Source organism: Cervus canadensis, chromosome 20 (assembly GCF_019320065.1).
Source record: "Cervus canadensis isolate Bull #8, Minnesota chromosome 20, ASM1932006v1, whole genome shotgun sequence".
In the NCBI taxonomy this organism is placed as follows: Eukaryota; Metazoa; Chordata; class Mammalia; order Artiodactyla; family Cervidae; genus Cervus; species Cervus canadensis.
In genome coordinates, this window is record NC_057405.1 from 55282410 (window position 1) to 55304480 (window position 22071).

At 42.1% G+C, this 22071-nt stretch overlaps 1 protein-coding gene across 2 annotated transcripts in view; it reads left to right on the forward strand.

The window, feature by feature from the left end:
• Positions 1-22071, forward strand: part of CRYBG1 (crystallin beta-gamma domain containing 1) — a 224479-nt gene that overhangs the window by 163823 nt on the left and 38585 nt on the right. For both annotated transcript variants that reach the window (XM_043438949.1, XM_043438951.1), the window contains 5 exons: positions 5933-7521; positions 13230-15531; positions 18764-18811; positions 18900-19018; positions 21046-21214. In XM_043438949.1, coding sequence (XP_043294884.1) covers positions 5933-7521; positions 13230-15531; positions 18764-18811; positions 18900-19018; positions 21046-21214 — 4227 coding nt within the window. The remainder of the gene's footprint in view (positions 1-5932; positions 7522-13229; positions 15532-18763; positions 18812-18899; positions 19019-21045; positions 21215-22071) is intronic.

Here is a 22071-nt window from a genome sequence, read left to right on the forward strand (position 1 = left end):
CATCCCACCCATCTAGGTCATCTCAGAACAGAGAGTGGAGCTTCATGTTTCTTTGTCTTGTAACCTAATTCAACGTCAGATTTTCTATAGCTGAATCAGCTTTGACTATTTCTTTTTTCTCCTCCTTCCCCACTCCTCATTTTTGTTCTTTACTGGTCACAAGGTTCAAAAGTATCTCTTGCTTTTATTGAACAGAATTTTCTAACCCTTGTTTTTACATTTAAAAGTTGGTGGGTGAAGTGGTTTAAATTCCCATATTTTTTAAGCGACACGACTAAGGCTGTTTTTACAAAACCTATGCAGAGAAAAAGTACCTTGCCAATGCAAACACATACACACATGTGCTGTGAACCTAAAATATTATCAAAGTGACAAGGCCAGTTTTATCTTTCATGATAATGACCATTGATTCACTCTCCTCATGGCTGAACTGGAGTTAAAGAGCTAAAATATCTTTCAGGATCAACAAAGTGAGCTCATAGGGAATCACAGTGTTTTCCCCAAAAAAAGTTACTTGTGTACATCACTGACCACATTTTAGCAGGAGGCACATGTGAATACATGTAAAAAGATCTCGATCAAGTCAGACGCCGGCTGGGAGCCAGCAGTAAACCTGAAGAAATTCAAGTTTGTGTGCCAGCAGTCATTCTGCATCACTGGGCAGAATCCTCACATGGACAGAACAGAGCTGCACATTCTTGACCAGACTGAGTCTTGTGCAGAAAAAGGTTTCCATTCTGTTCTTGTTTTGTTTAGACCCGACTATGTTTATTGTTGTTGCAAGGGTGTTGGTGACTCCCTTTTGGAAGGGAGGGGGATGTTACTAATTCTTTAGTAGCATCAAATAGTTTATGTCCGCCTCTACTGTAAATCCCTGTGCTAGGTGTTGGGAATACAATTAGATCTTTCTCTTGCAAAAGGAGCTATTCCACTGGGCAAGGAAAAGGTGGGAAATATATGACATTTTCAAACAGTATAATGTATTAGCTACATTTTCAAATAATATGCTCAACATATTTTTCTTCAACCTTCAAACATGGTTTCAGGTACATGCATGCATGCTCAGTCCTGTGACCCTATGGACTGTAGTCCGGCAGGCTCCTCTGTCCATGGGATTGGGGACTGGCAGATAAGATACTGCAGGCTCTGCACCAGTAACTGGGATCAAAGAAAATTACTGTCTGTGTCAGCTTTTGTCCCCTACAAAATTTAAAAATTAGGTAATATTTCTAGAGATTGTAACTTTCCATAAACTGAATGCTTCTGAGTTTCAGACTCAAATTGCTAATTGCCCACAGCATTCTGTATAATATTTAAAAATACACTAGTGATGTAAGTTTGATTTCAGGTGAAACACTTCTAAATTTAAAGCAATGCCTTCAAGGTAATCTGCAAAAAATAAGAAAGCAACAAACTATTTTGCCTGTATGTCCGGACATTTTGGCATATTAACAATGTATCCTGTATCTACTGACTTTTGGTTCCCCACCAGTGAGGAGATAGAGATCTCTGAAATTATGTGTAACAATACAATGTAGCTTTTATTTAGTGGCAGCTGCTGATGACAGGTGCTGCCATACCAAGAAGGTTGAGAATCAGAGAACAGCACTGCAGTCTCCCTGCAGACACACACCCCTCCTGATGAGCCACAGGTAATGTTTGCCAACAAGAACACTAAAACAGATCCCGGCACACAGTCCATGGACCATTTCTAACACTGTGCTTTTGTAAACTGTGCTCTTGTAAACTGTGCTCATCCCAGTAGGGCAAGGGTGGCAGGAGGAGTCCAAGGGCACAGGCAGGTGGGCAGAAAGGACAGAGTAAAAAGCTCTCCAAAGGAGGCTGCAGGATTGCAAGGCTCTGCTACAGTCTGAGAATGCTCAGGCCTCTAAGTGAGGAAGAGAGCCCTGTGGAAGCAGGAAGGAGTCTGATGGACTCCCATGGCCTCTTTGCAAAGCATTTCCCTTCGTAACAGGTGACCATCAAGGTCGAGGCGGAAGATGCTGGGTCCCTGGCCTCCCGTTCTGTAGGTTTAGGACTCTAGGTGCAAAGGCTCCTACTTAAGGAAGCACTACTCTCTAGACAATTCCCAGGACATCGCATTTTGTCTTCTATCTACCATACTCATTCTTCCTCCATGAACACTGGGGTAAAATAACCCCTGGCTGAAAACAAACGTGTGTCCTATTTTAAGAAGAGGTGTTTGTTCCTGAAAGATGTAACTGTTAACTTAGGAGGAATGATTCACTCTGCACTCTTCTCAGAAGATCCTGCATAGAGATCTGATGCTGGAGATGCAGGGCCCCTTGGGGGAAGACAGCATTCCCCTGCAAATAAAGAAGTAGCTTTTGAAACAACTTGAGGCCCCATTTGATTAAGAACTATGAAATGTGCCCCTGAGCCAGATGGACCCTGTTCCTGCTCTTTACTTCCCAGGGAAAAAGCTTCATTTTTAAGTCAACAACATTAAGATAATTTACATATGAAAAGTATACAGTTTGAGTTTTGAAAGATATGTGCACATGTGTAACCATCACCACAATCAAGATAGAGACCACTGCCCTTATCCCGGGAGTTCCTTTGTGCCTGTTTCCAGTCATACCTCCTTGCCCACCCCACCCTCAGACAACTTTTGATTTCTTGGTACTTTCTATGATTATAGATTGGATTTGCCTAGACATTGCCTAGAATGTTATGTAAATGGAACCATTCTATACCTTTTGAGTCTGGCCTCTTCCAGTTAGCATAATGCTAATGAGATTCATCCATGTCATCACATGTTTTTAAAGTTCGGTCCCTTTTATTGCTGAGTAGCATTCTGTGTCCAGGTGTGCCACAATTAGTTTATCCTTTCACTGGCTGATAGACATTTAAGTTGTTTTCAGTTTATTATTATGAATGAAGCTATTGTGAACCTTCATGTCAAAAGTTTAGAATTCAAGTACGTTCAATAAACAGAGCAGCTTGACAGTTGACAAACTGGCTGCTCCTCTGGGGGAAGGAGGAGTCGAGTAGTTGATGAGACCAAGTTACAAAGAACAATTGATTTTGTAAAAAGCAGCTATAGCCAAAAATGAAAAAAAAAAAAAAATGTACTGAACAGAGAAGACTGCTGATCAGACACCTTTCAACTGTATGGGAAAAATGGATTGATTGCAACATCATTGGCAGGACAGAATAATTTGTACGCTAGTTTTCTTTGGACCTGGGCTAGAATTAAGCCAGTGAGACTCAAACCTCTTCCTGGCTACCTCTTTGTGCTGTGTTTTAGTTGCTCAGTCGTGTCCGACTCTTTTCGACCCCATGGACTGTAGCCCACCAGTAGCCCTCCTCTGTCCATGAGGATTCTCCAGGCAAGAATACTAGAGTGGGTTGCCACGCCCTCCTCCAAGGGATCTTCCCAACCCAGGGATCGAACCCAGGTCTCCTGCATTGCAGACGGATTCTTTACTGTGAGCCACCAGGGAAGTCCATGAAAAGTGAAAGTCGCTCAGTTGTGTCCGACTCTTTGCGACCCCATGTTCTATACAGAACATGGAATTCTCCAGGCCAGAATACTGGGGTGGGTAGCCTATCCCTTCTCCAGTGGATCTTCCTGACCCAGGAATTGAACTGGGGTCTCCTGTATTGTGGGTGGATTCTTTACCACCTGAGCTATCAGGGAAGTCCATAGGATATGTTTAAAGGCCTGTCCAGGCACCAGAGACAAAGAGCTCCATTTACAGAGTTAAAAAGACTACTGACTGTGGGACCTTAGCAGGGATAAGAAACCTTGGCAAATGAGCATAAAAACGCTACCTTTCTTAAGGACTATCTCTGAGAAGAATCTATATAAATCACTTAGCAAGTCTAGCACATAAGGAAGGATTTATTATGTTTAAAAATCATGTAATACCTTTGACACATAGTAAAAGAGTCCAAACATATTCCTTAAGAAACAAATATTTTAATGTTCTTTTTTTCCTTAAATTACACTGTGAATTCTTCCTATGTTGTTTATCTAACCACTGAATAATTGAATTATTAATCAATTTGGTTAGATTTTAAAAGCATATCAACTCAATCACAAAATCTCTCTGTGGCCACAACATGCCACTGTCCATCTTCTCACATTGCAGCTGTTTAGTTCCAAAGTTCCCACCAGGTGCTTCTCCAGCCTGAAGAATCACCTCTGGGGTTTGTCAGTAAATCTGATTCAGAAGCACTTCCTCATGAGCCAATTCTGGGAAAGTGTGGTCTGCAATCTACTCCCCTGGGCTAACTCTGGCTCAGGGGTGCCTATTGCACCATCATGTCCTCTAGCTGGGGTTGGAAGATGAGGACCTGGGCTTGAATCCTGATATTGCCCCTACACGTAACATACCTGAAGTCTCTCAGCTCGGACCTTTCCTCCTTTCGGCTGTAGGGTAACAAGCACCTCACATTGCTGTTACAGAATTATATGATGTTACAGTAACAGGGGGCTTCCCTGGCGTCTCAGTAAAGAATCTGTCTGCAATGCAGGAGACCCGGGTTTGATCCCTGGGTCGGGAAGATCCCCTGGAGAAGGGAATGGCAACCCACTCCAGTATTCTTGCCTGGAGAATTCCATGGATCGAGGAGCCTGGCGGGCTACAGTCCATGGGGTCGCAGAGAGTCAGACACGAATGAATGACTAAGCACAGCACAGCAGATGGTAACAGGGCTGTCTCAGTAAGTGCCTGTGGACCCTGTTAATTCCATGCTTTATCTTAGTCTTTCCTGTTCACCACCATCTCCAAAGTCCACTGGCTGCATATACTTCAAATGAAATGGAGCAAGCTTTAGAGAGTGATTCAGGAACCTCTTTTGTAAACAGTCAGTATTGTAAAAACTGCCCTGCGTGTTCACCTTTCAGAAAAGGTGGGGCTCAAGCTAGCTCCTGGGTTTCAGGTGGAAGAGGTAATCTTAATATTAAATCTATTGTAGCCAGACGTGTGTGGGGTTGGGTTTCAATGGGCTTGTCACCAGGAATAGACTTCCCTCCGCTGGGAGCCAGGGTGGGTTCCCGCTTGAGCTCCCTCCCTCGGTCCCGCAGGCGGTCCGCCTCTTCTTCCTGCCCGCCCCGCCCCTCAGCTAGCAGCTCTGGGCGCGCCGGGCGCCCATTGGCGGACTTGCTTTTATTGATTTGTTCTGAGCGCGCTCCTGGCTTCCCGCGCCAGTGCCAGGTGCCGGCCGTTTTGCCCCAGGCCATGGAATAGGAACGGGTTTTCCCCTTGACGGGCACAGGGCGGCTGTCGCTGGTGGCCGGGGCTGGAGGGGCGGTGATGCCCTTCCCATGGATAGGTCGGACCCCGAGCCCATTGGGTTGCTGAGGGACCGATCCCTGGCCGAGGTCGGCGTGGGACAGTCCCGCGCTCTTCTGTCCTCCGTGACCCATGGCGGGGGGCCTACAAAAGCGGTCATCCTGCACCTTTGCCCTTCCTCCAGCACCTGTCCCCATATTGACACCCAGGAACCCCTGGAGAAGGGAATGGCAACCCACTCCAGTATTCTTGCCTGGAGAATCCCATGGACAGAGGAGCCTGGCGGGCTACAGTGCAAGGGATCACAAAGAGTCGGACACAACTGAGAGACTAACAGGTATAAAGCGAAATAGAGAAAGAACTGGGAGTTATGTATTTTGCATGGGTGATTATTTGGACGTTCCAAATTTTCTCTCATGATTTTCTTTCTATAGATAAAGGAAATGTTCCTCTTCGGTAGCGCCGAGCATAAACAGTGTTTGAGAAAAATTCAAAAAGTGAAAAAAAATTATTTTGTTGGAATGAATGCCAAAATACAACTCTCACTTTCAATTAGAAACCCTAGCCTATTATAATTTTGGCTTGTAGTTCCATAATGTACTTACTATTAATACTAAATGGAAAACCAGGATTCTCACATCTGTCTCTACCATCCCTTTATTTTTCAGTCCAGAGCACAACCACCTGAAGAGAACAAAAGGAAACCAGTTTTGGGAAAACTTGGCACTCTGTTCACGGCCGGAAGGAGAAGGAACAGCAGAAATGGGTTAGAGAGTCCCACCAGCTCAAATACCAAACCAGGCTCTCCCAAAGAAGTAACCTCTTCCAGACTCCCGGAAAGAGAGACAGAGAAGAGTCAACCTCTGGGCGGCCCACCAAGGCCGACAGACGCTTGCGAGGAGGGCTCGCCGCAGGAGAAGCGCCAGGAGCCGGAGGGTGAACACCCCGAGGGCTGCGTGCAGGCGGCCCCCCCGGACGCCAAGCGGTCACCTGGCGGCGGCAGCCCTGCAGCGGCGGCTGTGCCCCAAGGCAGTGAAAGTGATTCACCCCAATTAGAACCTCTGGAGGCAGAGGGAGAGACCTTCCCAGATGCCACCGCCACTGCCAAGCAGCTGCGTTCCTCATTAGAGAACTCCTCCAGGCGGGAGAACGCAGAGGCGCTCATCCACAGTCCCGGGGAGGACGCTTCGGCCGGAGCTGGCGGCGAGCAGGAACCCACCCAGGGATCGAGGGGCGTGCCGGACTCGCCCGCCGGGGAGCATCCCGCCGACGGGAACCCTGGCGTGTGTGCCCACGGAGGCTCTCCGGAACCCCAAGGCGCGCCGAGCCAAGCCCCGGAGCACTCATCGGCTCCGCCCGGCGACCCGCCCGCTGAGGGTGCGGAGAACCGGGCGGGCTCAGCACCAGTCAAAGCCGAGCCCCCGGGGCAAGACTGCCGGCCCCGCCAGCGCGCCCACCCGGCTAAAGTGCTGACTCTGGACATCTACTTGAGTAAGACCGAGGTGGCACAGGTGGACGAGCCGGTCGTGATCAGCCCCGGGGCGGGAGACTGCGGCGATTGCGACGACATGGAAAAGAGGTCGAGTGGCCGCAGGTCTGGGAGAAGGAGGCGGTCGCAGAGATCCACCGACTCCCCCGGCGCTGACCCGCCGCTGCCCGACTGCGCGCCCCGGGACGATACGGTGTTCGAGGACGAGGTGGCGCCAGACGCGGCCGCTGAGAATGGCTGTGCGGAAAAGAAAGTGAAATCTCCTCCGCAGGCGGCCCCCGATGGGGGCGTTGCCTCCGTTGCCGGCCTCGAGTCCAAGCCCAGCCCCAGCCCCAAAGGGCAGCTCCGAGGGGAGCCGGAGCGGAGCAAACAGCCGCCGCCCGCCTCGTCCCCCACCAAGCGGAGGGGCCGAAGCCGCGTCCCCGAGGCCGTGCCCACCTCGCCCGCCGGCGGCCCGCGGGCTCCGGCCAAGGACTCCCCTCTCAAGAGGGCGCCAGACCCCGGCCCCAACCCGGCCGCCAAGGAAAGCGGGGAGGAGGCGGCCCGGATCATCCCCCGCGAGCTCACAGTTAAGAGCAGCTCGCTACTGCCTGAGATCAAGCCCGAGCACAAGAGGGGGCCGCTCCCCCACCTCTTGGACGGCCGGGGAGAGGGAGGCCGAAGCAGAGACTTGGGCAGATCGGCTGGAGGTTCTGACACCTCCGAAGGCTTGAAGCCCAGGAACCACTTCGGTGTGGGCAGGTCGACGGTGACCACGAAAGTGACCCTGTAAGTAACTGGGGGGGGGGGGGGGGCTACTTGCAACATTATCATTCATAAACTGAACAGATTCATTCTATTTGAATTCTTGGATAAGTAAGCTTAAGAGTTGGGTTGGGCCAGCCCAGCGGCTCTTGAGGGGCTCAGAGTCTTTGCTCGTGGAAGAACTGTCTGTGCATTGAATTTTCTCCTGGGTGGTGAAATGGAGATGGTGAAGGACTAGTTAACACAATTAAGGTTTAAGATGACCCATTCCAGACCCTAGTCTGTTGTTATTAATAAGTCCTATTAATAGAAGGCTTTTAAGTTCAATGAATGTAAAAGTAAGTTCAGTATTTACATAACTAATAGATGAGCATGTGGCTTGATTGGAGCTCATTCTATTCTTTATTCAAAATAAACACCAGCATTCCTAGGTGGAACATTCTTAAAACGCAAATGCAGTGAATTTGAAAACAGGGAGCAAACTCTAGCGTGTACAATATACCCAATAGCTTTGACATGTGTGAGTTTACAAGAATTCATAGAACCTTTTATGGAACTTAGTGCATTATTGGCCTAAAGCTTTAAAAACAAAAATCTCTAATACGAGTATCTTGATTGTTTCTTCCCCTTTATGATGTTAGGAAGTTTGGTGATATTTTTGCTCCCAGATGGAAAAATATTTTTCTGTTATTGAAATGAAGAAAGATCAGTGTTTTTTACTGGGAGGCTGTTTGACAAATGAAAGGACACATTAGAAGGATCAAGTTCAACAACTGACTGTGACCACTGTGCTGTTAAGTTTATTGATTTTTCAAATATTTATTGAGTACCTTCTGTGCATGGTAGTGTGCTGGGAACTACGCGGGGAAAGCCACAACTGTGATTCAGTATATATTGCCTTTGAACAGTTTATGGCACAGTCTGGCACCCAAGATGCCGACAAATCAAATAACTATATGAGGTGATAATCTGATTAAACTGCCACATGACTGTTATCATCCCTGAGGCTGAGGGTGTGGAAAGGAGGAGGAAATCACTGTTGATTTTTTTTTTTTTTTGAGGAAATGGGATTGTGCCTTGATGGTGAATGAAGTCTGTATAGGCAGACAGGACAGGGAGGGCACCCTATAAAACTCAAGACTCTCCCCCTTTACCTACCAACTCGCCCCTGTCTCTCAGTCAGCAAACGTGAAAATGACTATCTAAACTGCTCAAGGTGTTTTCCTATATTCACACATTTTTTAAAGAAAGCTGAGACTTTGCCAACATTATGATTCATAAACTGAACAGATTCGTTCTGTTTGAATTCTTGGATAAGTAAGCTTAAGAGTAGGAGGTCTGCTTGGTAAACACTCAGGAGGAAAACCTGCTTAATGAATAACTTGAGCTACCTCACCCAGCTGCCAACCTGGAGAACTTTGATAGAGTCAGCAATTTATTCTGTAAGAGCAGCCTTGGAGAAATCACCTGAGTGAATGATGCCCATTATTTGTAGAAGGCCAGTGTGACCGAACGTTCAGCCCTCCTAAGTGTGAGCCTTAGAGACAGGTTGTTGTGTACTGATTAAGGACGCTCCTTGTCTTCCAATCAGAATACACCAGTGGAAAAACCAGAAATGTTACACTGTTAAGGGATAGGGTAAACAAACAAAGTCTTTTTCATGTGCTGTTTGCTGTAATAGAACTAAACCAAATGGCCTTTTCTAAGGAATAATTATTTTCTACCTAAAATTTTCCTTTCCCAGAGGCTCAGTTTAATTCTGTTTTCTGCATGGCCTTGCACTTGGTGAACTGGCCACCTATTGGAATGGAGACTTAATCATTCTTTCTAGTCCTTTGACCCATTTCCATTTCACTGATGGATTTTTTTTAGATCCTTTAGTTTTTCCTCTGATTGTATTTCAAGTAGAAGTGTTACTCAGATTATTTATAAAAGCAACTTGAATCTGAAATTTTAGAGTTAAAACTATTTTATATTTCGTGAAAAATAACCACTATGAAGAAGCATGTTTCTTGATGCTTTTAGAGAAATTATGTTTTCCGTTCTCTACCAAGTATTGAATGTTGAGATTCTTAAAATGGTATGTTTAGAATAAGGAGACTTTTCTTTTCATATTTTAGCCACAGGTTCTTAGACTTCAGGGTATTTTCCCTTCTCACGTCTTAATGAAGGCATTACAACATGAATTATAAGAGCCTTCCTTTTAATCAGTTTGAACCAGGTTAATTGTAGTGACTCTCGGTAGCAGAAGTTAATAGCACAGAAAGTTTGGTTGTAAAATGTATTTTGATCTTCATGTAAATCTTTAATGCTCAGGTATGTGTGTCCTGTCCTTAATGTAGCTTATTGGCTAACCTAGAGTGTTTTCCATTTACATCATAAGGTCTGCTTTGATGTTTGACTAAGTTCCTTGAGCTGATCAGTGAGAATTTTTATTTTTTTATTTTTTTCTTTAAAATATATTTTTATTGGAGTATAGTTGATTTACAAAATTGTGTTTCAGATGTACAGCAAAGTGAACCAGTTACATATATATCCACTCCTTTTAAGATCTTTTTCCCATGTAGGTCATTACATCGTACTGTACTATACAGTGTCTGTTTTATATATAGTAGTGCATATATGTCAATTCCAGACTCCAAATTTATCCCTTCTGCACTTCCCCTTTGGTAAATATCGGTTTGTTTTCTACATCTGTGGCTCTATTTCTGTTTTGTAAATAAGTTCATCTGTGCCATTATTTTAGATTCCACATATAAGTGATACTATATATTTATCCTTCTGTCTGACTTCTTCACTCAGTATGACAGTCTCTAGGTCCATTCATGTTGTTGCAAATGGGAAAATGCCTCATTCCTGCACAATATAGTATTATAAGAAGGTCACTGTAGAACTACCATTTCTAAATGATTTTATGTGGAATACTGAATGGTTTTGTAAAAAAAAATTGCAGTTCAGTTACTAGAAGTATATAATTTTGCTACATGTTGGTCAGGAAAAAAATTATAAAGGATTATGAAAAGGATCTGTTCTAGCACTATATGTCTAGGTTTCCAGGATCTTATTCTAAGTTCTATGGACAAAAAATAAATACATCTGAACTAGGATTATGAACTGACTAGTCTTGTTAATGTTTACTTTTCAAAGTAAATCTTAACCTGAGAATACTGGTTTCTTACACTTACTGAAAAAAAAAAAAGCAAATTAGACAAATGTAGAAAGTTGTGGACTTGGAAAATGAGATATACAAAACCAGAAAATATAAAAAAGATTTTCAGTGAGTTTATGCAACTCAGTAGTCCTTTCTCCTTTCTTCTACTCCTAATTGCTTGCCTTATTCTGTTGCTGCTAAGTCACTTCAGTCGTGTCCGACTCTGTGTGACCCCATAGACGGCAGCCCACCAGGCTCCCCCATCCCTGGGATTCTCCAGGCAAGAACACTGGAGTGGGTTGCCCTTTCCTTCTCCATCAGTGAGAATTTTTAAAATGTACGTTCCCTGATATGTGAACATCCCTTATTAACTGATAGCATTTATAAGTTCTCTTACTTATACTCATCTCACTGGTTTTAAAATTTAATCTTGAAGAAAGTGCTTATAAGTTAATTTTGCTTTTAAATTTCAGATTTAAAAGGGTCCACCATGGGGGACCCTAGATATCTCAAGGAGATACTGGAAAAAGCAATGCCTGGGAGAAATTCATGAGAATATAGCAAATTTAGTATTTAATTAAAAAATTAAAAAAGAAAATCTAATTCTAAATGCTGTATTTAGGAAGGACTTCTCGAGTCTTCTCAGTCTTCTCATTTTATCTGGAAGGATAAGGTGTCTTCAAAGTCACCCTGCCTGCTCCTTCAAAAGGCTCATCAGGGCCAACCTTCTTGAAGGCCAGTGAGTCCACGCAGGAGACAGTGTGAGATCTTCATACTTCTCTTTGTGTTCTCTTTATCAAGATGGCCTCTAAAGTATGACTGTCTTATAGATCTCATGATAATTTGTTGGCTCCTTGGCTCATAAAACTGGAGAGAACCAGAGGAGGTTACTGAGGTTACTGTTTTCCTGGGAAAACAGGATAGAAGAGTTGTTAGGAACATGATATCTGAAACAAGAACACCTACCTTCTGTCACTTAATAGCCGTGTGACTTCGGGCAAATTACTTACCTTTTCTAGACCTCAATTTCCTCATCTTAAGAGAGAATGTGTAAAACTGCACATGAGGCAGGCTATAGAAAGTGCTTGGCCATTAGTGAATGTTAGTGGCTGTTATCTCTTACCTTTTATAAACCACTAGACCAATGATTTAGACTTTTTTTGTTTTTAGTATTGGAGCCTGTTCTTCTTGGAAAGCTTATATAAAAGTAACATGTAATAGATAAGTCGGAGTGATTCTAGTTGAAAGGAGGATTGCTGGCCAGCAGTTCCATCCCCCAGTCTCTACTGTCCCCAGCTGCAGCCCTTGAAGAGAACTACAAGGATGTCTTCAACCATAACGTGTGTGTGTGTGTGTGTGTGTGTGTGTGTGTGAACCAACTCTGTTCTAAACTATCTAGTGTTTCGTTTGTTTGTTTTTATAGATAGAGAAGGTAGAGTCCAGAGAGCTAAAGTAACTTGACCAAGTTCACCCAGATAATTAGCATAAGAGCCAGAGCACATTTTTTTTCCTCAGAAAGAAAACTGTATACAGTCAAAGACATTTAATTTCATGGGCTTCCCAGGTGGTGCTAGTGATAAGAACCCACCTGCCAATGCAGGAGATGTAAGGGACGTGGGTTGATCCCTGGGTCGGGAAGACCCACTCCAGTATTCTTGCCTGGAGAATCCCGTGGACAGAGGAGCTTAGTGGGCCATGGTCCAAGAGGTCACAAAATGTCAGACATGACTGAAGCGACTTAGCGCTGCACAACACAATTATACCCAAGAAATGTGAGAAAGAGAGGAGAACAAATCGTGGCAGAACCAACAACTGAGTAATTAGAAGTAAATTATGGTACATCTATATGCTGGACTTTTATATGCAAACATTATAAAGACTTTTCAAATAAATTTTTAGTAACTTGAAAAATGTTAAATTCAAGGTGAGGTGCCAAACTCTATGAACAGACTAATCTCATTTTTTTGAAAATATTTCCCTATGCATACAAAAAAGACAGGAAGTGTACTAGAATGCTGACAGGGATATTGTTTGAGTGGTTAGGATTATGGGTGATTTTTTGTCTTTATATTTTCCAAATGGTCTATAGTGAACACACTTTATGTAATCAGAAAAATTTTATGGAGGAAGGAGGAAGGGAATAAACTGTTCAAAGAGGTAAATAATAAGTATTTTTTATAATCCAGCTCTTTGAGATAATGTAAATTAAAAAGTTATGATAAGTAGTACAGTTGGTTCTGGGGAAAATCATTTACATATTTAAAGTATGGGAGTGCATGAAGTATTCAAATTTGTTCTAATGTTCTTTGGGCCAACTCTAGTGCCAAGCACTGTACTTATGATAAAGTTGTTAACCTCTCACCTCTAGAGTTTTTTAGCTGTATATTTTTCTCATCCCTCATAAGAAAGCGAAACATCCATTAAAGATAATTGACAGTATATATAGGGTGGTTTAAAACTTATTTCATAAAAATTGTTACCTATCAGAAAGATGTTGGCTTTTCAGTTTTGTAGTAAATTGCTGTGTTCGCTTTAAAACCTAGGTCAATAAATTTATCTTGATACTGTTTTATTCTTGCAGCCCTGCCAGGCCCAAACACGTGGAACTAAATCTTAAAAACCCTAAGAATCTTGACAGCCTGGGAAATGAGCATAATCCATTTAGCCAGCCGGTTCACAAAGGAAACACTGCCACCAAAATCTCCTTATTTGAAAACAAGCGGGCAAACAGCAGCCCGAGACACACTGACATTCGAGGTTTGAAGAACATTCCTGCCTCTAATAAAACGTTTGTCGAGAGGGCAAAGCTGAATTTAGCCAAAAAAGCCAAGGAAATGGAGCAGCCTGAAAAGAAGGTGATACCAAGTAGTCACCAGAACGGTGTGCCGGGGAAGCCAGCATCTGCAGAAGCCAAAGTGACGCTTCCTGAAGAGGAGACTCCTGTTTCTCAGCTTCCCCAAGGTGATAAAGTAGATGTGCAAACAGATGCTGGCTGCCCTTCTGAACCAGTGGTTGCTGCTCTGATTCCCGTTAAGGACCACGAGCTCTTAGGAGAGAATGACTCCAAGGCTGCTAACAGCAAAAGACTTGAACTTGAAAATATGACTAATACGGCAGAAGACACCCCCGCCATTCTTGATACCAAAGATCCACCTCCAACAGCCATACCAAAGCCACAGCCTGGATTTTCTGACTCACAGCCCCCAGCTGAGTCATCTAATGGGCCTCCTCTGTCGCTGGCTGCCCCCATTCCTGCAGATGATACCAAAGACACATGTGCTCAAGCTCCTGTAAGCAGTTCTCCGTGCACTGATCTCAGAGTGTCAGAAAGCCATAATGGATGTGCTCTGCCTATGTCTCATCAGAATAATGAGACAATGCCCCCCTCCAAACTTGCAGGAGGAGGGGGAGGGGGAGGGGATACAAGTCCTCCTTTGTCCCCAGAGCACAGCCCGGAAGCTGTGGGAGATGAGTGTCCATCCAAGATCCTGGTCCAGGTCAGGTCCTTCATGCTCCCCGTGGAGAGCACAGAGGGGGTCTGCTCCCGGGTCATCACAGATAGCTCTGAAGTTAGAGAAGCACAGTTGCCAAGCTGTCACAATAATGAACTCCAAGTGGTTTCCGTTGCAAGTGGTGCTCCCCAGAAAGAGGAAGTACAGGGCAATAAGGGCACATCACCCAAACACATTCACCGCAAAGAGGAACACGTAGTAAAATCTGGCGCACAAGTCACGCCGCCCGAATCAGAAGCAGCTCTGCCTGTCCAGGCTCAAAGTGAGGACGACGGAAAACCCCTGAAGGCTGAATCCACCGCCACCAACTTCTCAGACAACAGAAGTCATTTAGAAACCCCTCAAAGGCCCAGTCAGAGTGTTGTGAATGGCCAAGGCAGTCCTGCCAGTCTTTTGAACATCTCTGCTGGTAGTGATGATAGTGTATTCGATTCTTCTTCTGACATGGAAAAATTCACTGAGATTATAAAAAAGATGGACAGCACCGTGTGTGTACCCCAGAAGAAAAAGAAGCCCAGGCTGCCAAATTCCCCTGCCCCTCACTTTGCCATGCCACCTATTCACGAGGACAATTTAGAAAAGGTGTTTGATCCCAACGTGTTTACCTTTGGTCTGGGGAAGAAAAAGGAAGGTCAGCTGGAGATGTCACCAGCTTTACATTTGATGCAGAATCTTGACACCAAATCCAAACTGAGGCCCAAACGTTCATCCACTGAACAGAGTGTCCTCTTCAAGTCCTTGCAGACTCACACTAATGGGAAAGACGAGCCCCCGGCAGCTCCAGAAGTCCATGACAAAGAGAACAAGGATGTCCCAAATGGTGGAGTCAAGAGATCGAGGCTAGAAAAAAGTGCACTTTTCTCAAGTTTGTTATCTTCTCTACCACAAGACAAAATCTTTTCTCCCTCTGTAACATCAGTCAATACCATGACCACATCTTTCGGTACCGCTCACAGCAGTTCTCTTTCTCGACCTTCCGTGTTGCAGCCGGTGGCTGAGAGTGCCCCACCCTGTGGTTCAGAGAAAGACCAACCAAGTCTGCCAGCCAGTAACTTAAAGGTCTTCAACTTCAACTCGTCAGATACGTCTCATTCAGGATTGAAAAGTCTGAGCCCCATGGAAAAGTGCCTGCAAAAAGAGGAAACCAAAAAGGATCTGGATCTGAGAAGCAACCTTCCCATGCCAGAAACTAAATTTTCTGAATTTTCAACACTGAAGACCAACGGTGATACGTCTAATCATACTGAAAGTGTTCTTAAATCGAACTTGCCGAGCTATGGAAGCAGTGACACAGACTTCACTGGTCTCTTCAAAGCCAGCCGGTTTGACCCAAGCATTTCTTTTTCTGGAATGGCATTATCAGATACAACAGTAAGTAGCAATATAGTATCATTTATTTGAGGTAGTTAAAAAGTCAGAGGGAAAGCGGGGTGATGAGCAATTCATGTTATTTGTTTAAAAATGGTTATGTTCCTATACAATAATTTCTTATTCATCACATTTGAAAACCTACTATGTACAATGGAGGTTAAAGTTCAAGAGAAAAGGTACTTGGAAGGCATTCCTACTCTAGCAGGGAAAAATACGCTACAAATATTTAAGGCACTTGTGAATTTATATGTTGTATTGTGAAAGGTATAGATAAGGTACCTTGAGAATTCAGAGACAGGGTGTTTTTTTTTCCCTAGTTTGTGTAAAGATGCTCTTTATACTTAGAATTTAGTGAAGATTTGTGAAGGCTTCCTTTATCTTGAACCGCCCCCCCACAAAAGAATATCTTATTCCTAATCCTTTCTTTTGCACTTTGAGATTCACTCTTTCTTCCCCTACATAGGAGTCCATGTTTATCCCACATGGCTGAGAAAGTGTTTTCTCTTTGTTTGGAATTAGTTTTCATTAGGGAAGTATTTTTTCTTGCAAAGCTGTTGGGGAATAAAGAATTTGGTTTACATTGGTGCTTTCCTGTAATATAGTAGAGAGGATGGCAAAATATGATTTTGAGAAACGATTATGATTTCTCCATCTTTTTTCTCACTGCTATAAGTTGTTTTCTTTACTCAATTTTTAACGTAAATTTGTGGTTTTCATTTACGATGTTTGATACTTAAGTTGAAAGAGGGAAGATGATGATAAAGTTTAGAAGTCAGCTCTGCTAAGCCCAGAAACAGAAGTGGCAACTGTATTCCTGTTGCCCACTCTATGAACCAGGCTACCTGGCAAGTGAAGATGAGAACCAGACAGAAAATATCCTGCCCCCTTTCCTCATTTGTACAGGGCACTGCCCCATTTGAATTTGTTGTATTGTTTTTTGCTACAAGCCTATCATGGAATATAATTCTGGAACCTCTTTCAAAAGGGTAGTTGAACTTTCAGCAGAGGCTCAGATCCCTTTTTTCAAAAGATTTCAAATTTTTTACTCCTAGGATGCCATACCCACCCACGCGCGCGCACACACACACACACACACACATCTAGATGTAGATATACAATAAAACTTATTGAGGACCCCAAAGAGCTTTTGTTCACATGAGTTATGCCTATTGGAATCTATTATATTAGAAATTAATACTGAGGACTTCCCTAGTGGTCCAGTGGTCAAGATTTCACGCTTCTATGGCATGGGGCATGGGTTTGATACTTGGTTAGAAAGTAAGATCCCATATGCCATGTGAAGGAAAGTTACATGGCTCAAAATTGCCTGGAGTTAAAACTCCCCTCCAGGTCCTCCCCACCATTCTATGCAAAACAAAGAACTCTCTCACCCAAAGGAAAAAAAATGGACATTAAGGTTGATTAAGACCAGCTCCCAGCCAGTCCAGCCTCTGGCCGATCTCCAGAATTCCTTGCCCCAGCTGTTTAAGACATAACTACTCCGAACAACCTTGGAGAAGAACAGGCCCCTTGAGACAGTAGATTTCCACACATATGCCTGTATGTACTTACTCTTTTCTTGGGTTGCTGCAGCTGCTCACTAATCTGACTGCGGCCCCTTCTCGCCTCATTAAAGGTGATCTGTTCCTGTAAAGTGCCGGTCTCATTCTTTTTCCAAACCTCGCTTTCTCTAACTCCCTTACCTTACACCATGCGGTCCAGCCAGTAAAAAAAATAATTAAGTAATTAATACTGAGAAAAATTTAAAACAGAACACACAAATGCACGTTCCAGTATCCACCAGAACAATGATGTCATCACATGTCATGGACCCTCTGGAAAATTCTGCTCTATACCTGTGAGAGAAAGTGAAAAAGACAAATAACCTTTTCTAATTACGAAAATCATTTTGACCTCCTGGACTCTCTGCAAGGGCACTGGGGACCCTCCAGGGACCCCTGGATTGCACTTTGAGAACCACTGCGGTAAACAAATAAAACTGAATCAGCCTATAGCACTTAGAAATCATGCGGTTTTTAAGAATTTGTCTCAAGCACAAAATCGCCACTGGTCCACTTCTCATTCATTACAGCCTTATTCTCTCTCCTTAATCATTCTTAGATCACTTATCTCATTTAACAACAATCCGGTGAGTCTGACAACAGGGTACACAGTTTCACTCTGGAATCTCTTGAAAAACCCAGTCAAGTGGAGTGAAAAAGAGAAACAGAGTACTTTATACTTTCTCTAGGCCTTTTTATGATTAAAAAAAAAATTTTTTTTTGTTTTTCTTTAGGTCTTGGGCTTTGTTGACTGTATAAGTATTCTCTTTTTAATGTCTGAAGTTTGATTTTAATATCAGTCTTCTTCTTTAGCTTATCTTCATGAAATGTGCACATATAAATAAGCATATGCCACTTTAATCTGTAATAATGCTCTACTGAGGCCCTCCCTGTGGTCTTTCAGTCATAATCCACCCTGGTGTGATACCAGAGCCATCAGATCTCAGGCAGTCTTAGAATGGGCATCTTGGTCAGCAATGAAAGTAGTCCATGTTTTATCATATTTTTACAAGTGTAATTCTATTTTTATTATCTTAAACATTTCTAGTTTTACTGGTCTTGTCAGATGGGCTTGTAAATGATTAGTTTTGTAGTTGTATAAAAATACATTTCGCTCCTCTAAAAGGGATTAAGAAACCCTGTGCAATGAGCATTGTGAGATATACCATAAACATTTTATTTAGACTAGTAGTTATGTGATGAAAAAACAGTATTTATAGATTCAGATAAGATGTGTATAGGAACACACAGAATTGATTCAGCTCATTCTGGATAAGTGATTGATCCATTATAATTTCTCTGTTTATTTGAAGTTATCCTGGGATGGTTTGAATTATGATCTCTTAGTTGAATTCTGGTTCTGTGAACTGGTGTAAAACATAGGTCTGACTCTTGGGCCCTGAACTTCCCAGGTTGGTGAAAATCTCCTAAGCATATAAATGAGGAGAAACTGAAATGGCAAAATCAGTTAGAGGGGGGAAAAAGCCCTTACCTTTAATAGATTCAAGTTTTAATATGACTTTGGTATAGATCAAAGTAGATATGTAGATATGTTTCCAAATTGACAAGTGTGAGGCAAATATGACCTTACTTAAAGGATCATGGGAGGGGAAAAGAGGACTTTCCATGAAGTTTAATTGTTTGTTGTGTTTTTGTTCATCTGATTATAGACACTTAGAGGAAGCATCCAGAATAAAATCAATCCCCGACCTGGAAAAGTAAGATTATTTTCTGTTCCTTGTTTAGAATCATTTTGACCTGACAAAATGCAGCAGCAAGCACTTGATACCACTCTCGCTTTCTTAGGTGGTGATATACAGCGAGCCCGACGTCTCAGAGGCGTGTATTGAAGTGTTCAGTGACGTGGAGGATTGTAGCGCCTGGAGCCTCTCTCCTGTGATACTAGTAAAAGTCGTTAGAGGATGGTAAGAGTGGCACTTTGTGTTCCTGACTCGGAGGGTGTGTGTTTCACATTTTTAATTGTCTGTCTGGTCCCCAGTACTTATTTTAAATTATGCCCTTAACAATGTAAGGGGCAGACAAGACTAGTCTTAGTGAATACTAAAAGTGTATCTAAGAAAAGTGTTTTTTGACAGTTCTGATTCTAGGAATGATGCATGTTGATGCTAGAGGAATCAGAAAAATGCAGCAGTATAAATTTCTTTTCCCCATTTTTCCTACATAATGTTGGTTTGGACTAATGATCACCAGCATCCGTAATATACTTTTGGTTTTTTAATTTTCCGTGAGGTTGATAAGAATTGCACTACTCATGTTGATAGGCCATGCACTAAGCATGCTAATAGGAATTTTTTTAAATTCTATAAGGGAAAACATCTTGGCTAACTTTTTAAGTGACAGTTCAGTGAAGGACTAACCTAAAATTTATTTTCTAACTTTTTGACAGCAGATAGTTTTTGTTAAGTAAAGAAACTGGTGAAAAAAAAATTGTATTACCAGCTTAACTGTTTCAAGGAAATACACAGGAAATTGAATAAAGAAAAGCGGTTTAAAAAAAAAATCACTTACTTGGCATAAATATGAATCTTTGTACCTATTTATAAACTTAAAAAAAAAAAGATGTAGGACTGTAGGCATTTATGGTTTAAAAAATTAGTAAGCTTTTCTTTGGGTCTCCATGGCTTTAGATATTTTAATATATTTTTCTGTGTATTCAACATATTCATTGGAAAAATACAATTAGCTTTTGTTCTTAAATTTGAAAACTGAAAATTATAATTTTGTTTTTAATGAAATACTGATTCTTCAACTTGTTAGCTTCTCTCTTTTCTTAGAAGTAGGAGCACTTAAGACTAGCACTGTCATATATTATCACGAGGTTTTTATTTAGTGTTTGTGTGTTGCTGAGAAGAATACTTTAAATGTGCTTTCTGGATCATTAAAAAAGTATTACATAGTATATTTGAAAGTTGCTTAAAGAATGGATCATAAAAATTCTATTCACAGGAAGAAAGATTGTTTAATTGTGAGGTGGTGGGTTTATTAAATAAACTTACTATGGTGATCATTTTGTAATATACACACATATTAAATGGTCATGTTGTACAGCCAAAACTAATACAATGTTATATGTCAATTAGATCTCAATAAAACTGGAAAAATGCTTTCCATTAGCATGCATGTAGTAGTCCTTTGTATCCGTATATCCATTGATATGGCTCTAATATGTAAGTTAAAACCCTCAAAAGTGTTTCTTACATATATAAGAAGAAAAAAATTGCAATAAAAGTCCATTTATCTGACATTACTATGTTTCCACCAACTGGCAAACTTACTATGCTATAGAGCTACTATAAGAATTAGTAGCTCAATAATGTTCATACTGATAGTCAAAAGTTCTCTAAAATCCTGATTGTTGTTTTGTTTTAGTTGCTAAGTCATGTCTTACTCTTATGCAACTCCATGAACTGTAGCCTGCCAGGCTCCTCTGTCCACTGGGATTCTCCAGGCAAAAATACTGGAGTGGGTTGCCATTGCCTTCTCCAGGGGATCTTTCTGACTCAGGGATCAAACTTGCGTCTCCTGTTGTATCTCCTGCATTGGCAGGCAGGTTCATTACCACTGAGCTACTGGGAGAGAATTGGCCACTAATATATTATTTATAAGGGGTTCCCTGGTGACTCAAATGATAAAGAATCTCCCTGCAATATAGGAGACCCAGGTTTGATCGTTGGGTCAGGATGATCCCCTGGATAAGGGAATGGCTACCCACTCCAGTATTCTTGCCTGGAGAATTCCTTGGACAGAGGAGCCAGGTGGACTGTAGTTGATGGGGTTGCAGAGTTGGACATGACTGAGCAACTAACACACACACACACACACACACACACGTTCACACTCACACTCACACACTCTATTGGCCAGAATATTTGACTAATCAAAATCTCTCTTACCAAGACTGGCTAATAGTTTTGCTGTGTTTTATTCTTAGTTGGATTTTGTATGAGAAACCAAATTTTGAAGGGCACTCCATCCCCTTAGAAGAAGGAGAATTGGAACTCTCTGGTCTCTGGGGTATAGAAGATATTTTGGAAGGAAATGAGGATGAGGCAGTGTCGACTAAGCCCATGGTGATTGGTTCAATCAGACTTGTGGTCCAGGTGGGTAAAATTAGTAAGCTTTTAATAAAGGCAAACTGGATTTCATCGTTCATTCAGCAAATACTTATTGAATGCTGGGTGTGATTCTTTTGAGAGTTTCATTTTGTGATAAAAGTGATTGGGAAAAGTATTTTGTGTTTTATGGATAGGTTTTCTATATTTAAAATATGTGTACATGTTAATTAGAAAAGAAACATTCTAATTAGTCTTTTTTTTCCAGAATGAATCCTGAAACATGAATTTCTCTTTCCTGGCCCCCATTGCCATCTGCATATGTATTTTATTTAATAACCTAGTTTTGATGAACTCTGTAAGAACAGATTTTTCTTTTACTTATTTTTTTGGTTGCTCTGTGAGTTCTTATTACCTTGAGTGGCTTACAGGAGTATTTTGAAAGCTAAATAATCCAAAGATAATTCAGTTATTAACTCTGGGATTTCACGTGAGTTTTAAGAAAATAAGTATTTAAGGCCACTTTATGGATTGGGTAAACATTTCTTGGTTATTTATTCATTAATGAGGAACTTGAATCAGTTCTTTGTGGCTCTTGGAATTTTATTCTTTACCTTTTAAAAATGTAAAAGGTATCTTCCAAGTCAAAAAGCTCCATTTGTGTATTAGACTTGGGTATCAGAGTGCAACAGGGGAAAAAGACATGTTCCAAAATGAGAATGAGTAAGAATGACTAACAGTTTTTGGCAGAAAAAAATGTTATTTCCTGGGTCAACATTTCGGAGTGACTTAGATGGTAATTGGTATTCTGAATGATTTATCTCTTAATAATTTTTTAAAATTTCGATCTCTTAATAATTTTAAGTACATAATGTGATAGACTTTATGTAAGATGTAACAAACAC